Raw genomic sequence first — 15,076 nt, 5'->3', positions numbered from 1 at the left:
ACAAAAGTAAGCGCTAACAACAGCTTGAGCGCATTCGCCTCGGGTGGTGGGGAAGGTATGAGCACGCGCAGGAGTTGCTTTTAGGGCTGACGTGTGGTCATCTTCCGTTTTCAGATTCTTGGCAGAACCGTGTTGAAAAGGAGTCCACCCTTCATCCCAAAGCTCGACCTCTGTCCCAGTGCCCCACCCAGAGGAATTTCAGATCTCCTGAATAAAGTCTGCTCCGAGCGTGGCGGATCTCTCGACAACTCAGGTAAGGCTGAAGCTCAGTGCCACGCCAACCTTGCAGCGTGTATGTGCCCGATCACCCTCCGTCCACCATAGATCGGTGGGTAATTAAACGATTACCTGGACCGGAAGTCGGAGAAGGAAAAGAATGTTTCGATATACCCTCTGAGCTTAAACGCGTGGACCCTTCCAACGCTGATTGAAGAACACGATGTATAATGAAAGGACCGAATCCAGTTCTTAAAATCGCAAGCGCTGCAGCAGGCTTATGGGACGCTTATGTTCTTTGACAACCGGTCTTGGGATTTAACGCAACAGGGTACTGCAGAGGAAGTGCGGACCGGAAGTCGACGAAAGAACGGGAGGATCCGAAACCAAAGGGCGTCCGCGCGACCGTGCCAGTGAGTGGTGGGGGCCGCAATGGACCGTTCTAAATCCCAAACAGGGTGCCGCGCTTCGCTCTGCAACTACGTAATTCTTATTATGCATAGCCAATACATCTGATTGTGCATGCGCGTGAAACGTTCACTTTCCTGCGCAACATCGCTCAATTTCGAGTATAGTTAAGCAAAATCAAAGTGTATTTCAAAACGCATTCACATTTCTGTGCAAAGCTCACACTGCACAAAAGTTAAGAAATTTCATATCCATATCCTTGCCGTGTCTGACCGGTGACCTTGCCCCGAGCCGAGGCAGGTGAGCCGCCGCGGCGGCGGTGGCCAGCCGAGCGGCCAGGTAGGGTGAGCCTCGAGTCCTGGTGAGCCGAACCGGCGCAAGGGCGCTGCTTTCGCGGAAAATCTCCGCTCACCGGCCGCCCGGCCGCCGAAGCTACCTGCGCCCGGCGAGGGGTCGCGTTATCCCCCTCGGCCACTCGGGATTTCAGAGACACTGCCTCTGCGTCGCGTCACTAGTCAGTATATCTTTGCCTCCAGACCAGAGCTGTGCACATCGCATGAAGTCTGCGTCACCGCGAGTTCGCGTCATCAATTTTGTTTCGCTGGACCATTTAGAGTGCGTAGTGCGTAGATTGCAGTTGAAGTGTTGCCTGTGGTGCTGAACACTTCACACTCGTGTCCAAGAGTTACAATCTATTTTGGCGACCCCCGGAAGAAAGACTTGTGCACACACAAATAACTTCGCGGTAGTTTTATGAGTTCCTGCAGCAGGTCTCTCCTCTCGGTGTGCCGTTTTGAAAGCTTCATTGACGACCCTCATTTTTGTTTTAAAGGGACGGAATGCCGCCCAAGAAGAGGACCCAGACGTCACTGCCCGGTGGGGCGGATAAGCGATCCAAGCAGAGCAGCCCGTCGCAGCAACGGGAAACAGCGTCTGTTGAAAGGTAATCTCTTTAGCTAGAAGCTCCGACATCATGTTTGACATCGTTCTGCTGGCATGCGTAACCTATTAACTTAACGTTCCACTGCTGAAGAAGTCAGTCAAAAGCCAATAGACCCTTTGAGACGTCGCTGTGTGAAGAACAAAAGTAAACAAAAAGCAGGAACCAGTTGCGCGCCATCTAGCGACGACTGATGTGAACTTCGTCCAGATCTACTCTTCTGGCTTGTTTATGGATTTATAACTATCCTAACTGCAGGCAGAGGTGCCTGAAACTGATGGTGAACCATCCTCATTGCTAGTCAGTGAATTGTGATATCTTTGTAATTCAAGGCACTGTATGAGGATGAAACTTCTTATTAATTCCTTCGGCAAGAAATCTCATGTAGTATGTTAGCGTCTCGGACTTTGAGAAAAGACCGCTTTTAACTTAATGTGCTGTTAGGATAGTTCTGAATTTACACACACAGTTATTGTCTTGGACTGCACTGCCACTTAGGATTATTCTATTAAGATGCGTCGAATTATGATTTGTCTTCCCTGAAAAAAAAAGAAAGTCCATTGCCTGTCTGATGCCTCCTTTTCAATGCTTCCCGGAGCTGGGGCCTCGATCACAGTTTGTCAACGAGGTTTTCTAACCTTTATGTTTGAAACGTTTTGCAGTATGTCCGGGGAGGTGTCTGTCAAGGAGGAATTTGCAACGAATCTCGAAGAAAATGGTCATACCATGAGCGTCTCTCGTCCCGCGTGAGTCGAACTCTGCCACTTCTGCAGATCAAAACAACTGATCAATCGTCTCTTGGGAGTTTTCAAGTGTTTGTTCGCATGTTGCGCAGGATTTGGTGCCAAGCCTGCGACAAGGAGGCCGATGGACTGTGCGCGGACTTGCAGCACTCCCTGACGTCCCTGCGCATGCACCGCGCGGGGCAGGCGGCCCCCAAGCTGCAGCGGCTGCAGACGGCGGCCTCGTCCGCCAGGAAGGTGGTGGCGGCCCTGCAGGACGCCCGGGACGCCGTGGAGGCCCAGCTGCAGGAGTGGCGCGCCAGGCTGCTGCGGCTGGAGGACGCCGAGAGGGAGCTGCAGGCCGCGGTGGACGAGGGCCGGGACCTGCAGACGCCCCAACTTGAAGGCCTGGACCTTCTGCTGCGCGACGCGGCCGGCCTGCTGGGCGCCGAGTGCAGGCTGCAGCTGCAGGCGGACGCGGGCAGCGCACAGTGGAAGGCCGACCTGCAGCCGGCCGCCCCAGGGCGCAGCGCGCTGCTGCTGTGCGCGCTGGTGCTGCAGCTGCGGCAGGAAGAGAGCCTCGTCCGGGTAGGTAGTGCCACCGGCGCGCGTCTGCCCTAACCTTTTTAAGGTGGGGTATATGGTCAAAAGAAAACTCTCTCTGGACACAAGGGGTCCAACTCATGCAGTTGTAGTGCGCCCATATTGAAAGTTCAGGAAACTGTAAAGTGAAACTAGCATGTCCTCGAAATATTTGTCACAGGAAGTTCATTTTGTGGTCAAAATTCAACCGCTATTAGATGAATTTACTCGCAAAGTCGGGGGCCCAAACTCCTATTAGTTTGTAAGTTACGGAGGTTTGCGTAAACTTATCGTCGCTTCTCCCAGATTTTCCTCACCACTAAGGATTAGCTACCCAGATTTCAGATTCTGGCAAATGTATCCATTTTTGCACAGGAAATAGATGGCGTTGGCAGATTTGGAAGTATCAGTCCAGAAGAGGCTTTTAAAGTCACTTTACCAGGCCTATTTTTTGGCTGAGCGATAGCGAAGCCCGTTACTCCAGTGGGGTTAAAAAACTTTTTCTGTCTGTGTGCGTGTCTGTGCGCACTACTCCTCCTGAACGGCTCGGCCGATCTGGCTGAGATTTAGCAGGGTCATTAGGTATGTTGTTGGCTCGGCACACGCGAAATTTTACTATCCTAGCTCAACTGGTTCAGTTTTTATCGCCGAAAAGCACCTAAAAAACGGCGAAAAATCAAGTTTTCTGCAAGCAGATCTCCCCTGTCTTGATGGAAGGGGGGTCAGGGGGTCGGAGCCCCCCAGCCTCGACAAGTTAACAAGTTACAAGGGTCAAGATCGTGTAATTTGTAGATGAAGCAACTCTATCTAGAATGAAGGGGGGGGGGGAAGCCCCCCAGTACACAACAAATTAGAAGTAACCAACTGTGGACATGCATTGCCTGCCGAAGGCAGGCTAGCGCCGCAGGCCAGTGTAGGTACGCCAAGCGCGGATTGGAGGAACAGGCAGCGAGACATCGCGAAGCCTGTTACGACAAGACGCGGTCTGGCGTAAACCTACCTTGTTTTATTTTTCTTCACATTTGAGAGGTTTTGGCCCATTCCGATTTTGGTTTTCGGTTTTTCAGGAAATCTATGACAGTCATGAAAAAAGGGCAACACTACCTCTTTCCTTTACAAAAGTAGATAAAATTGCCAAAGACTGGGTAACTTAATCCTTTGTCGCAAGGAGAATTTTGGAGAAACAACCAAAAATTTACGTAAACCTCCATAATTCAGAAACTGAAAGGAGTTGTGGAATCTTGGTGAATAAGTTAATGCAATAGATAGGGTTTTTTTACCCATAAATTGAGATATCTGACACAAGTATTTAAAAAATGTCAAATAGCCACTTTTCTCACTTTTCAATAACCTTTAAAATCTGAAGCCGATCATAACCAATTACGTTATTCCAGGGGTACATATCATTGTGATCAGATGTAGACTTTTGAGCTGTAACGATTCTGCACAACTGTCTGCCTCAGGACCTTTTTTTTTTACCTACTGAACACGATAACACAGCGTTTTTGTGTTTAAAGGTGTCAGGATAAAATGAAATCTGAACTTCGAAATTTTGTAAAGTTTGAAAATATTTATTTTAAAAATGATATTTTTTAACCTTAGAATCTAATTTGTTCACAACTACGCCGTGATTGATATTGTCAATATCGGTTGGTTCTTAATTTTCTAATCTCCTAGTCAACTATCCAATGAGGTTCAGGGGAAAAAAAGACAGATCAGACCGAGACTGTTGTGCCGAACCGTTTTGGAGTGCAATAACTTGTCGTTAAGAGTTTTCAACATCTGTATGCTTTCGACATCTTTCAACTTTGTGCTAGCCAGATGTTTTTCAATCAACTTCAACTGAAGCACAGGATCTATTTCTTACAAGTCATGCAAATCATTTTTAAATCAGCGTTTTTGGCTGCTTTTTCACGCACACTGCTAATCCAAGATTGGACCACGATGTCCACATAAAGGAACGTGGACCACGCTGCACTGTTAAAAATAGTTGTTTTAAAACAACAACACAGTTACCAACCTCGACAACGCTGTTGTTTGTGAACAAGTTTGCTTGTTTTGAAACGACGAATTCGTTGCTAATTATTTTAATGACTTATGCTGTTTCAAAACAATATTTTGCTGCTTACAAACAACCCGGACAATCTAAGAAGTGGTTACTGCGGGGTAACCGGGACTCTACTAGGCCTGTGACCTAATCGGCAATAAAAATTGATGCAAATAAGGCTGTCTATCGGTTTACAAACATCTTGTGGACGAACGACGCCACTCGTTAGTAAACAACAAAAGTCATTTGAAAACAACTTTGATCGCTAAGAAAATTAGCAACATATTTACTGCTAAATTACAACATAATTTTTAACAGTGTAGGAAACGTGGTCCACACTTGGTAGTGTGGCCGGCCTTTGAGGAGTTGGACGTTGTAAAGTGTAGACCATTGCGTGGTCCACGTTTCCTAGCGTGTGGACCATCGTGGTCCACTAGGGTGTTTCACTTTTGCAAAAAGTTTCGAAATCTCATGATTGCCGGGTGAAAATTGATTTTTTATCGAAAACAAAAACGTTTACGTGTTTCGGGGTTTTCCAAATTTCGCAAAATTAGAGGTCGCTCAACGCCTTTGAAAAATTTAGGCTGTTTTTACTTCAGTCCAAAATGCTGAAATCGCCAATTATTGACCGATTTGGACCATTCTGGGCTCATTTGAAAGGTTTTGAGCTGTACTTTCAGAATCTGCGGCCAGAAATTCGATTGGAGTCGTTTGTTAGGCTACAGAGCCACGTTTGTGTTTTTCAAGGCCCTAATTGCAACTTTGCGCGACTGTATCTTCGGCAGTTGTAGATCGATTTTCCCCCGCGATATCTCAAAATGACCGTCAGAGTCTCACCTTTCCAACGGTGTGCTTGGATCGTCATTTGCCTAGTTTCTATGAGGCTCGAAGTACAGATATGCGACAAATTCTCATGTTTACCGTACACTTCTTGGACGAAAAGTGTACTGACGAGAGCCGATCTTCGCTTTCACCCCTATTTTCAGTTGCGCATGATGATTTTACCACCTCAAAGCCGGCTGGTGCTGCTACATTGGCTCCAGGGACATATTAATAGCGTTCGATGTTGTTTAGGTCAGTGCTTCTACACCTTCTATGGTTTAAGGGGGGACCCTGGTGAAAAAATCGCCAAAATTCCAAAAAATAGTATTTTTAAAGTTCATAGATAAAAGTGTGCATAGAAGATTTCAGATTCAACAGGTTGAACACCTTTAAGCTAAGTGGGTAGTTTCTTTATCATTTGGAAGGAAATAACATTGAGATCAGTTGTTGTTGGCTTCTACGCTCAACTTAACAGCTTTGCTCAGTCGACAAAAAATTTTGTCGTAGAAAGACTTCCTGCGTTCCTGGTTGACACCTACATGAGTCGTCTCGCATGGACTCTATTCATTGATGACTTGTCGACAAATTTTAATGACGGAATCTTGATATCAGCCCTACTTTTTTTTAAACACACCTAAAAGTTTGAAAAAAGGGCAAAAAAATCACTTTTTTCAAATGTTAAAATTTGAAAACTCATATCTCAGGACAGAAGTTGAATTTGAAAATTCTGTCACTAAAATCTCTTCTATACATCTTTAGGATAACTCAAAAAAATTTACAAGACTTTTCGTCTCAAAGAAAGACGCAGGAAGATTTTCCCCCAACGCACCAAAAAACACTAAAAAGCCACTTTTCTCAGAGACCGTTCAACATTTTGGATTGAATTTTGTTTTGGGAACTCACCATAATGAACCTCATAATTAAGCAAAGTTTCAACTTCCTGGGATTATTTTGAAGCCTACTTGAAAGTTTCACCAGGTTCCCCCCTTAACGTCTCCCCGCGACATCCCAAAACAGACTTCAAATTCACATCTTTCCGAAACTGTGGTTAATCTTTAGTTTAAGTCTGTTTTGCATCAAAAGGTGGTCAACGCCTTTGTGGATAGGGGTCTATTTGACCGGTGACCGGTTTCTACCGATTAGAGCTAGATAGCAAGCAACACTCTTTATGGTTATAAAGATACTTTTTCAGGGGATTTCACTGTGCACCACTGTCTGTGGACTAATGGATGCATTTTGCTGAGCTAAAAGTCAACCTGCCCATAATGATTTTCACCAACACTTAACTGTAAAGATAAATATTCGGAATATACGAAGAAGCCTCTGGCGAAGATTTTAGCCAGAGCACTTTCGTGAATTCACGAATAATCTTGGTAATTTTCAAATGTTCTTCGTCAATCCACGAACATTCATCGTGAATTATTTAGATTATTCGCACATACACGAAGATTCGCGGTTTTTACGAATTATATTTGAGAATTAAGGTGGGCTGTGAAGCGGATGAGTGAGCTAAGTCGACTTATCTCAAGACTCAGTTTTTAGAAGTTAACTGTTTTTAAAAACATTTAGCATCACAGAAGGCCTTAGTCTATATCTCAGTTTCATGGGAAAACACAGGTGAAAAACCAGCTAATTCACTTATCCCCTTTTCACGGTAGGTGAACGGGTGAAAAACATGTCAAGTTACACTGTGCGAAAAAACCACAGTAAATCCCGTTAATTTTTTTGCCGGGATTTACTGTAGTTCAGACAGTGATCCATTTCATTAGGAAGGCATTGGATTACAAGTTCAAGAGAGCAGAATAGTCGAATCCTCATTTGGAACTTCTGTACAGTGCAAAGTACGCGGTTTGTACTTTTCTTCCCCAACCTACCCCTACCTTAACATAGATCAAACCTCAAAGTACAGGACACAGCAAGATATCAGACCTTTTTGTAGTCTTTCTTTCTTGTCTTGGTACGAAATGCCTTCGGCTCACTGTACTAAATGTTATGCACAATTTTAAAGAGTGACGGTACAGTTCTTTGTGCTGATTAACATGCTACCTGACCAATACGGAACATTATAAAATAAGCAAACAGATTACCAGATAGTATTTTAAGAATTGGTTACATCCAGCCATATAGGTTTTCATATGAAAGTTTAGTCGTGTTTTCTAAAAGTCTGCAACGTCAAGTATTTCAACGTAAACCTTTAAGGGGGCACACCAGTGAAAATGCAGAGCCTTCGTAAAAACGTTATTCTGAGGAAAGTAACGAAGGTAATGGGTTGAAATTTTATTCTGAACTATAAAATATGTCAATTTAACCAAAAAAGTACACGGCAGCCAGGGGCGGCGACGGGACGGGGGGGGGGGGCATCGTCATTTTTCGGTGACACGGCTCCACTTTGCCCAACTTTGTGAAGCCCTCGATTGAGCCTGAAACATGGGGTTTAAAAATTTCTCATCAGGACACATGTGGCTATCGTGTGAACCACGGACATGTCGAAAACACAATCCTAAATATGTTTTTTTGAGAAGCAAAAAAAAGAAACACATTTTTTGACCATATTTTTCACGTTTCCGTGTCTGTGGCTCAGGCCCTGTACATGCTACGACCATATCCGAGGTTCACACGATAGCGGCAAGATGAAGGAACATTTTGCCGCAAACCGCATTCAATTACCTCAATTTTTGCGCCCGCAGTCGTGGGCACCAGGTCCAAAATTGGTGTTTCGAGAAAATGACGTTTTAAGTTAAACAACGGTTTACACGCGGTTTTCCCGATTACGGACGCAATTTATGACATATTTGAGTTCGGTTTGCGCCAAAACATTTCTTTTTCCAACTGCGATTGGATGGCCCGGGGGTTTCGCCATTGGACTTCAAGTGAATCACCTGAACGTTAACAATTGTGGTGAAATATGCAAAAGTAGTTACCTTTTTGGCACCTACAAAAATGTGCCCAAGCCAAAGTAATTGAAATTTTGATGTGAGGTTTGCGGCGTTCGACTCGGGATGAGTAGCAGAAAAAAAGGATAAAATTAAACAGAAGGCCAAAATTTGACGATTTTCACTGGTGTGCCCCCTTAAAAGAAATAACTGAAACTTCTAAGTATTTCCTTTTCAATCCTTATATTATTTTAATCACTCAATGTAATTGTTTTTGTTTCTTCATTTCAAGTTGCAGTGCTTGACATCTTAAACTATACCTTAATCGAAAAATTACTACAAATTGTGGTAAACATTCAACTAGTTTGTCATTGTGTAAAAAGGTATGAGCAGAAACTTTATTTCCTTTGTAGATCCTGCTGCAGATATAAGTGTAGGCGGATCTTCAGTAGTGGACTATTAAAGTAGAGTAGTATTAAAAAACTTTTAACTTCACTTTTTAACTACAGATAGTACTTAATACCTGGTCAATAAATAGCAGTTCAGTTAGAAAGCAGTTTGCATACACAGCAAACTACAGATTCATAAGCAAACTGAAACTGGACTTATTCTGCACTTTGTTCTTACCAAAAACTGCAGTTCAGGAACTGTAGTTTTGGCACTATAGTTTAAACTGCAGTTTCACTACAGATCCTTCCACCCGGGTTTCGTACGAAAAGCTGCACACATGTCTCGATCTTTGTGCAAAAAACGTTTAAACTTGTACGAAAAGTTCATCTGCGTCAAAAAACAATATGGTAAATATTTAGTGTGCCCGCGTCGAGCAGGCAAGTTTTAATGGCGTGCTGCTTGCAGGTGTATCCCTCCGAAGAGACGATGGACGTCGGCACACTTAGCAAGCAAAAGAAGCACAGCCGAGAGCTGGACGACGTTCTGCAGGACTCCGCGTTGTCTAAGGTAAATCTCTGAACAAGGCTACCGACAGGGTTCGAAATGTCGATTCTCGCATCGCAAGCCCAACAAACCGCAGGTATGCTGCACGCGGGACGACGCGCGGCCGGTGGGTTATTCAGTAACATTTCTTAAATCGTCACAGATGACCGGGTACAGTAAGCGAGCCCATTGCAGATCTCTGGTTGAACTACAATCGGCTTCCTCACTATACCCATGTAACTTGCACGGTTTAGGGGGAGGGGGGACATCTGTTCAAAATGGTCAAAACCTGCTCTTTTTTTCATTGGTTTTTATTATAGATAGTTCTTTTCTGCGTCAAATCGGAAACCACATTCTGAAACTGAAAAGCCTGCAGGTTGTTGGCCTTAAACCCAGTTTCCCCAACTTTGATCGCGTTTTTCTCAAAACACGAAATTGCTCCCTGAAGCCATGTTTGTATTAGGACACACTTTGCTTCTAAGCATTTCTTCGTAGATTCCACAATGCCTTCGTTTTCTTTGTACTACGCAGCGAAGCTTCGTGGACCTTTTTTATGAGATGCAGGCAGCATACCCGAGAGCGAGAGCATACCTCACGTTGCTGGGCTCTGTGGGAACGGCAAATACGTGTTGTCTGTAGTAAACCTAAAGTTTGTCGTACCCTATGGGAAACAACTCTAAGAATCCGTACCCTATTCTTATTTTTTTTGTTGTCACTGATCTGGACCAAAATTTTACCACATGTACCCTTAGGGTAGAGAAAGATGCCCACAAGTTTTGAAGGTCCTAGGTCGACCCAGTCCGGAGCAGTGGGCCATAGTGTGTTTTGCGACTTTTTGGTAAAAGCCAACTTTGAAGGTACAAATCGATGGAAAGGGCTTGACCTATTGACTTGAACATTTTACCAGGTCTTAGGGAGCATGATGACAACATTTTAGAATTTTTTCAAGAATTTTGAAAAACTTTTACTTTCTGAAAAAAGTTGAATTTTAATTTTTTTCTAGATCTGAAAAACATATTTTTGAAAAAGAATTGAAAAAATTTTAGAAAGTACCTTTCCTTGGTCCTAGTAACTGTACAAAATTTCAGCCTGTTCAAAATTTCAATTGCATCCGCACAGACTTGGTTTGGGAGCTATGAAAGAAAGTGTAAATTTCACTCCGTAGTCTGAAGGACTTTAGCGGAGAAATGGCTCATTTGTAGCCTGTGTATATAAGAATGGGATAAGCTATGATCCCAAGATAGACATAGTGGTCTGATGAGTATCTTCTACTTCCTTACTTGTGTTTTGAGTGTTTTCAGCCTGTCAGGATTATGTTTCGAAGAGCCAAGTCATTGTAAGTTCATTACACAGGTGGAATCGTAATCAAACCGTGTGTCTAAGCTGCCCCTGATTTGGCTCTTCGAAACATAATCCTGACAGGCTGAAAACACTCAAAACACAAGTAAGGAAGTAGAAGATACTCATCATCAGACCACTGGGGCATTCCACGTCAAACCATCATGGTCTGAAACGCACTTGCTCAGATACGGCTCCCAATTTTTTGTCTCATGGCCTACCACTCAGAGACCACTCACATAAATTTTTTTGAAAAAATATTCAAAATTTTGGCTGAGGCGATTTTTTGAAATTTCAGGTTAGCATTATAAGAGTTGAGGCTTACGATCTCTTGTTGTGTAGTGCCTAAATTCTTGTAATGCTCACGTTTACCTCGAAAGTTAAGACAGACACTAGGACAACATTTTAATGCACGGGAGCAATATGGGTGTCATGTAGTCAATTTTTGACGATCCACTAACTTACTTTTTTGCAGTTAGTTTTACCTTTTGCTGCCGGTTCCATTGTACTTTGTACAACAATTGTTGTACTTAAAAAGTACGCTAAATTCCTGGTAAAAAATTTGCCAGAAATTTGTGTACTTTTGTTGTGGTTATTTCCTGCAGTGGCTGCCCCTTCAAGTTTGTACCCAAATTCATGGAATTTGGCTGTGGTTCATTTAAATTCACTCAACATTCATGTCGCATTAATGTGTGCACTGAAATTCAAAGTAATTTCGCCTTGGTTGTGCTGCTTCCAGGTGAGAAAGCTAGAGGGCTTGGACTGCGACGCCCAGCCCACCTGGTGCAAACTGTTCCTGCAGCGCGTGGCTCCACACGTCGAGTGGCTGTGCATGGAGCGCGCCCTCCGCGAGCACTTGGAGGTGGTGCGGGGCATGCCCTCCCTGCGCTACCTGTACGTGCACTTGAACTGCTGGGACGGCACTGCGTTCGCCGGGCTGCCTCTGCAACTCGAGGAGCTTGACGTGCGAAACGTGCCGGTGGACATGCTGGAGTCGGTGCAGCGGATGCCCAACCTGCGCAAACTCACCTTGTACAACTTCCACGGGGAACGAGTCGAGTTTTCGTTCCCCGCGGTGCCTGCACTGCATCGCGGCCTGCGCTGGCTGACCGTCGGCCTCTGGTCGTTGCCTTCCCTGCTGTCGCTGGCCAAGGCGCACGCCGCCACGCTCCTGGAACTGAGAGTCCTGTGCTCAACCCACGACGATGGGAGGACGCCGCTGTACTTCAGGGATCTGGCCGAGGGGCTGCAGCAGTGTGGGCTGGTGGCGCTCAGGAGAGTGGTGCTGCTGAGAGGCACAGGCACGGCAAGACACCACGTGGAGAAGGAAATTTGCCACGCGGAGAATACGTGCACGCAACAGCAGCAGCAGTTTAGGGACAAGCTACTGGTGACTGTGTATTGCCAAAAGTGCGACACCACTTGCCCTTGCTACCCTGATTTTGGTGACTTCACCTGGACGGACTAATACATGGATTTCTGTGGAAAAATTTTCCACACCCATTTACAGAAATCCATGTATTAGTCCGTCCAGGTATGCAGCCATGTGGCTCCTAATGTGTTGAGGGAGCTCGGAGCCTCAAAACGCATCCTGGAATTATTTTTGGCCTCTGTAATTCTTTCATTTTATTAGCATGTATTGTAATAGTGAACAATGTTTAATCGACGTCCCACCTTACACCGGATGTGGCTTCCTGCGAATAATGAATCCAGAGCAATAGAAAGTAGTGGGCGTGGATCGCGTGGGATTACTGGTGCGCTCCAGTGTTGAACTCTTCTTGCAGTGCCCCTTTCATATCCCTCCGTTATGTGCAACAGTGTGTAATAAATATCATTGATTTCCACGTTTGTCTTGCGAATCTTAAATCCCCAACACGTATACAGCTCACTGTTGTTTTTGTGTCTTGAGCCTATCTTACAATTAAAAAGCGGCTTTCTGATCGCAAATCCGGTTTTCAAATCGTTTTGAATTCTGATGGTAACCAGAAAAACACTCTCATTCCAGGAACGTGACATTACGTAGTCCAGGGGACGGAGATACCTGGACCACGTTCCTCTAGACCAGCTCTTATTTTCGAAAAATGTGATTTTGAGTGGGTCCCCGACTTAAAGTGACCGAACTGGTGAAAAAACTTTAAAATTAAAATCCCAAGGTCGTACCAGCGGGTGGAAACTCTGTTGCCAAAAACGGCATGCAAAGGTTTTTTGTGCAGCTTAGATCTCGGAACCCAGAGGTGGTAGGTGAAATCCGTGGTCATATTTGGAATCCTCTTAAAATTTCACTCGGCGTAGGACATGTTTAGTGCCAGGGGCAAAGGAAATGGTCAGTCATTTTGCCATGAGAAAGTAAAAAAAACAGGTGAAAAACGCTCTGGGACCAGGATCGAAATTTACGCTTTATCCCGAAAATTGCTATTTGGTCATGCTTAATGTGAGACAACGGTATGGCCAATTCAAATTCTGAGTACAGATATGAATTCAGCGTGCTTTCGTGTGTGCATTCCACCTATAAGTTTCAAAGAAGGAGGGTCTGTACCCTTTAGAACACGCAGTCAACGGCAGACTGTTTTGTAATTTTATGCAATACAATCGCTGCATACCCTCTCGCAGTTTCACGGTAACGGTTTTCTGTTATTTTGGTGTGTTGACCACTCCAAGGCAGCGTAATGCACAGGAAATTTTCTCAGGATTCAGAATATGACCTCAGAATTTACCTACGAGCTCCCGTTCTCTTGCATTAAGTGTTACCACAAAACAATGCAACGTTTCGATCATGGTCCCACAGCGTTTTTTCTCCTTTCTTTCTTTTTCTCATTGCAAAATGACCGACCATTTCCTTGACCTCCCGCTCTAAACATACCCTACGACGAGTGAAATTTTCTGAGGATTCCAAATATGACCTCGGATTTCACCTACCACCTCTGGGTTCCGAGATCTAAGGTGCACAAAAAACCTTTGCATGTCTTTTTCGGCAATATAGTTTCCACCCGCTGCTTGGCCTAATTCAGTGATTTTAAGGACCTTTGGTCGAAAATTCAGTCCGCTTTGATCTATCTTAACTCCATCATGCTCAAACGGCGGTCTAAATTACCAAAACCGTCGAAAAAATTAGAGTAGATCCCGAAAAAATGTACAAAGGGTATCGAACGCTCAAGCGATGTTTTGGCAGAAGAAATGCAAGTAATACACTATATTCCATCAATTTTAGGTGACCCGACTCGTCCAGTTTGTGGGGGGGGGGGAGAGAGAGAAAAGCGAGGTACTTTTTTTACCTAAAAGTAAAAGAAACCATGTAAATACTTAAATATTTGACGATTTGGGGGAAGCGGCGCGCGGCATAACTGCTAACCCTAATAGAAAACCCTACCGCTACTTACACTGAGAATGAAAGAGTCATGATCATGACTAAAATTTTGGGTGAGGAATTCTTTATTACCCAAATTTGGGTGAGGAAATTTTCCTCGCCCAAATTTGGGTGAGGAAAGTTTCCTCGCCCAAATTTGGGTCATAATACTATGGAGCTACATAGGGAGCTGATACACCCTTCCTCACCCAAAATTGGGCGAGGAAGCTTTCCTCGCCCAAATTGGGCGAGGAAACATTCCTCGCCCAAATTTGGGTGAGAAAGTAAACCTCGCCCAAAATTGGGTATTGATCATGACTTTTTCACTCTCAGTGTATCAGCCGCGGACCGCGGAAGCCGAACAGGGCGTCAGCCGAGCCGAGTGACGGGCGGCCGGGCAGTCCAGTCGCCTGGAGGAAAGCTTAGAGTAAGGGTGTGTGTGGAGCCAGCAGGAACAGTGTTTTTGGAATATAGTCTTACGTCTTGAATCACAATCTCACTGAGAAGCTCCAGACAAAAAAAAACCACTTGGTCGGCGACATCCTAGGAGCGGGCGCTTGTGGTGTTTTATCGGTTCATTGTATGTATACGAACTGCCGAAAAGACACTTGGACGAAATCCGACACCCCCTGTGGCTTTGGTACGGGTCTAAACACCCCAAAAACAGCTGTTTTCGAGGGTTTGGGACTAGATGGGTTCTCGCAAACCGAGATCCAAAAAAGTACCCAAATGGGTCTCAAATACTCAAAAAAATGCGCTCTTTCGAATGCCGTGTCGAACGAGGCTCTACGACGTCGGGTTTGGATGCTACGGGCTCTCAAAGTTGCTCAATTTCACTATTTTTACTGAAGA

The 15,076-nt window shown here is 44.7% G+C and overlaps 1 protein-coding gene across 1 annotated transcript; it reads left to right on the top strand.

The window, feature by feature from the left end:
• Nucleotides 1–308: 308 nt before the first annotated feature.
• On the top strand, nt 309–12,725 carry LOC117642634. Its single transcript, XM_034381019.1, has 6 exons — nt 309–328; nt 1,457–1,567; nt 2,227–2,310; nt 2,400–2,874; nt 9,466–9,567; nt 11,621–12,725. The coding sequence occupies exons 2-6, from the start codon at nt 1,464–1,466 to the stop codon at nt 12,347–12,349; spliced, it is 1,494 nt and encodes a 497-aa protein (XP_034236910.1). The 5' UTR covers nt 309–328; nt 1,457–1,463; the 3' UTR covers nt 12,350–12,725.
• Nucleotides 12,726–15,076: the final 2,351 nt, after the last annotated feature.

The sequence above is a fragment of the Thrips palmi genome, unplaced genomic scaffold, assembly GCF_012932325.1.
Source record: "Thrips palmi isolate BJ-2018 unplaced genomic scaffold, TpBJ-2018v1 HiC_scaffold_16, whole genome shotgun sequence".
Classification (NCBI taxonomy): domain Eukaryota; kingdom Metazoa; phylum Arthropoda; class Insecta; order Thysanoptera; family Thripidae; genus Thrips; species Thrips palmi.
This window is presented reverse-complemented; position numbering and strand designations above follow the sequence as displayed.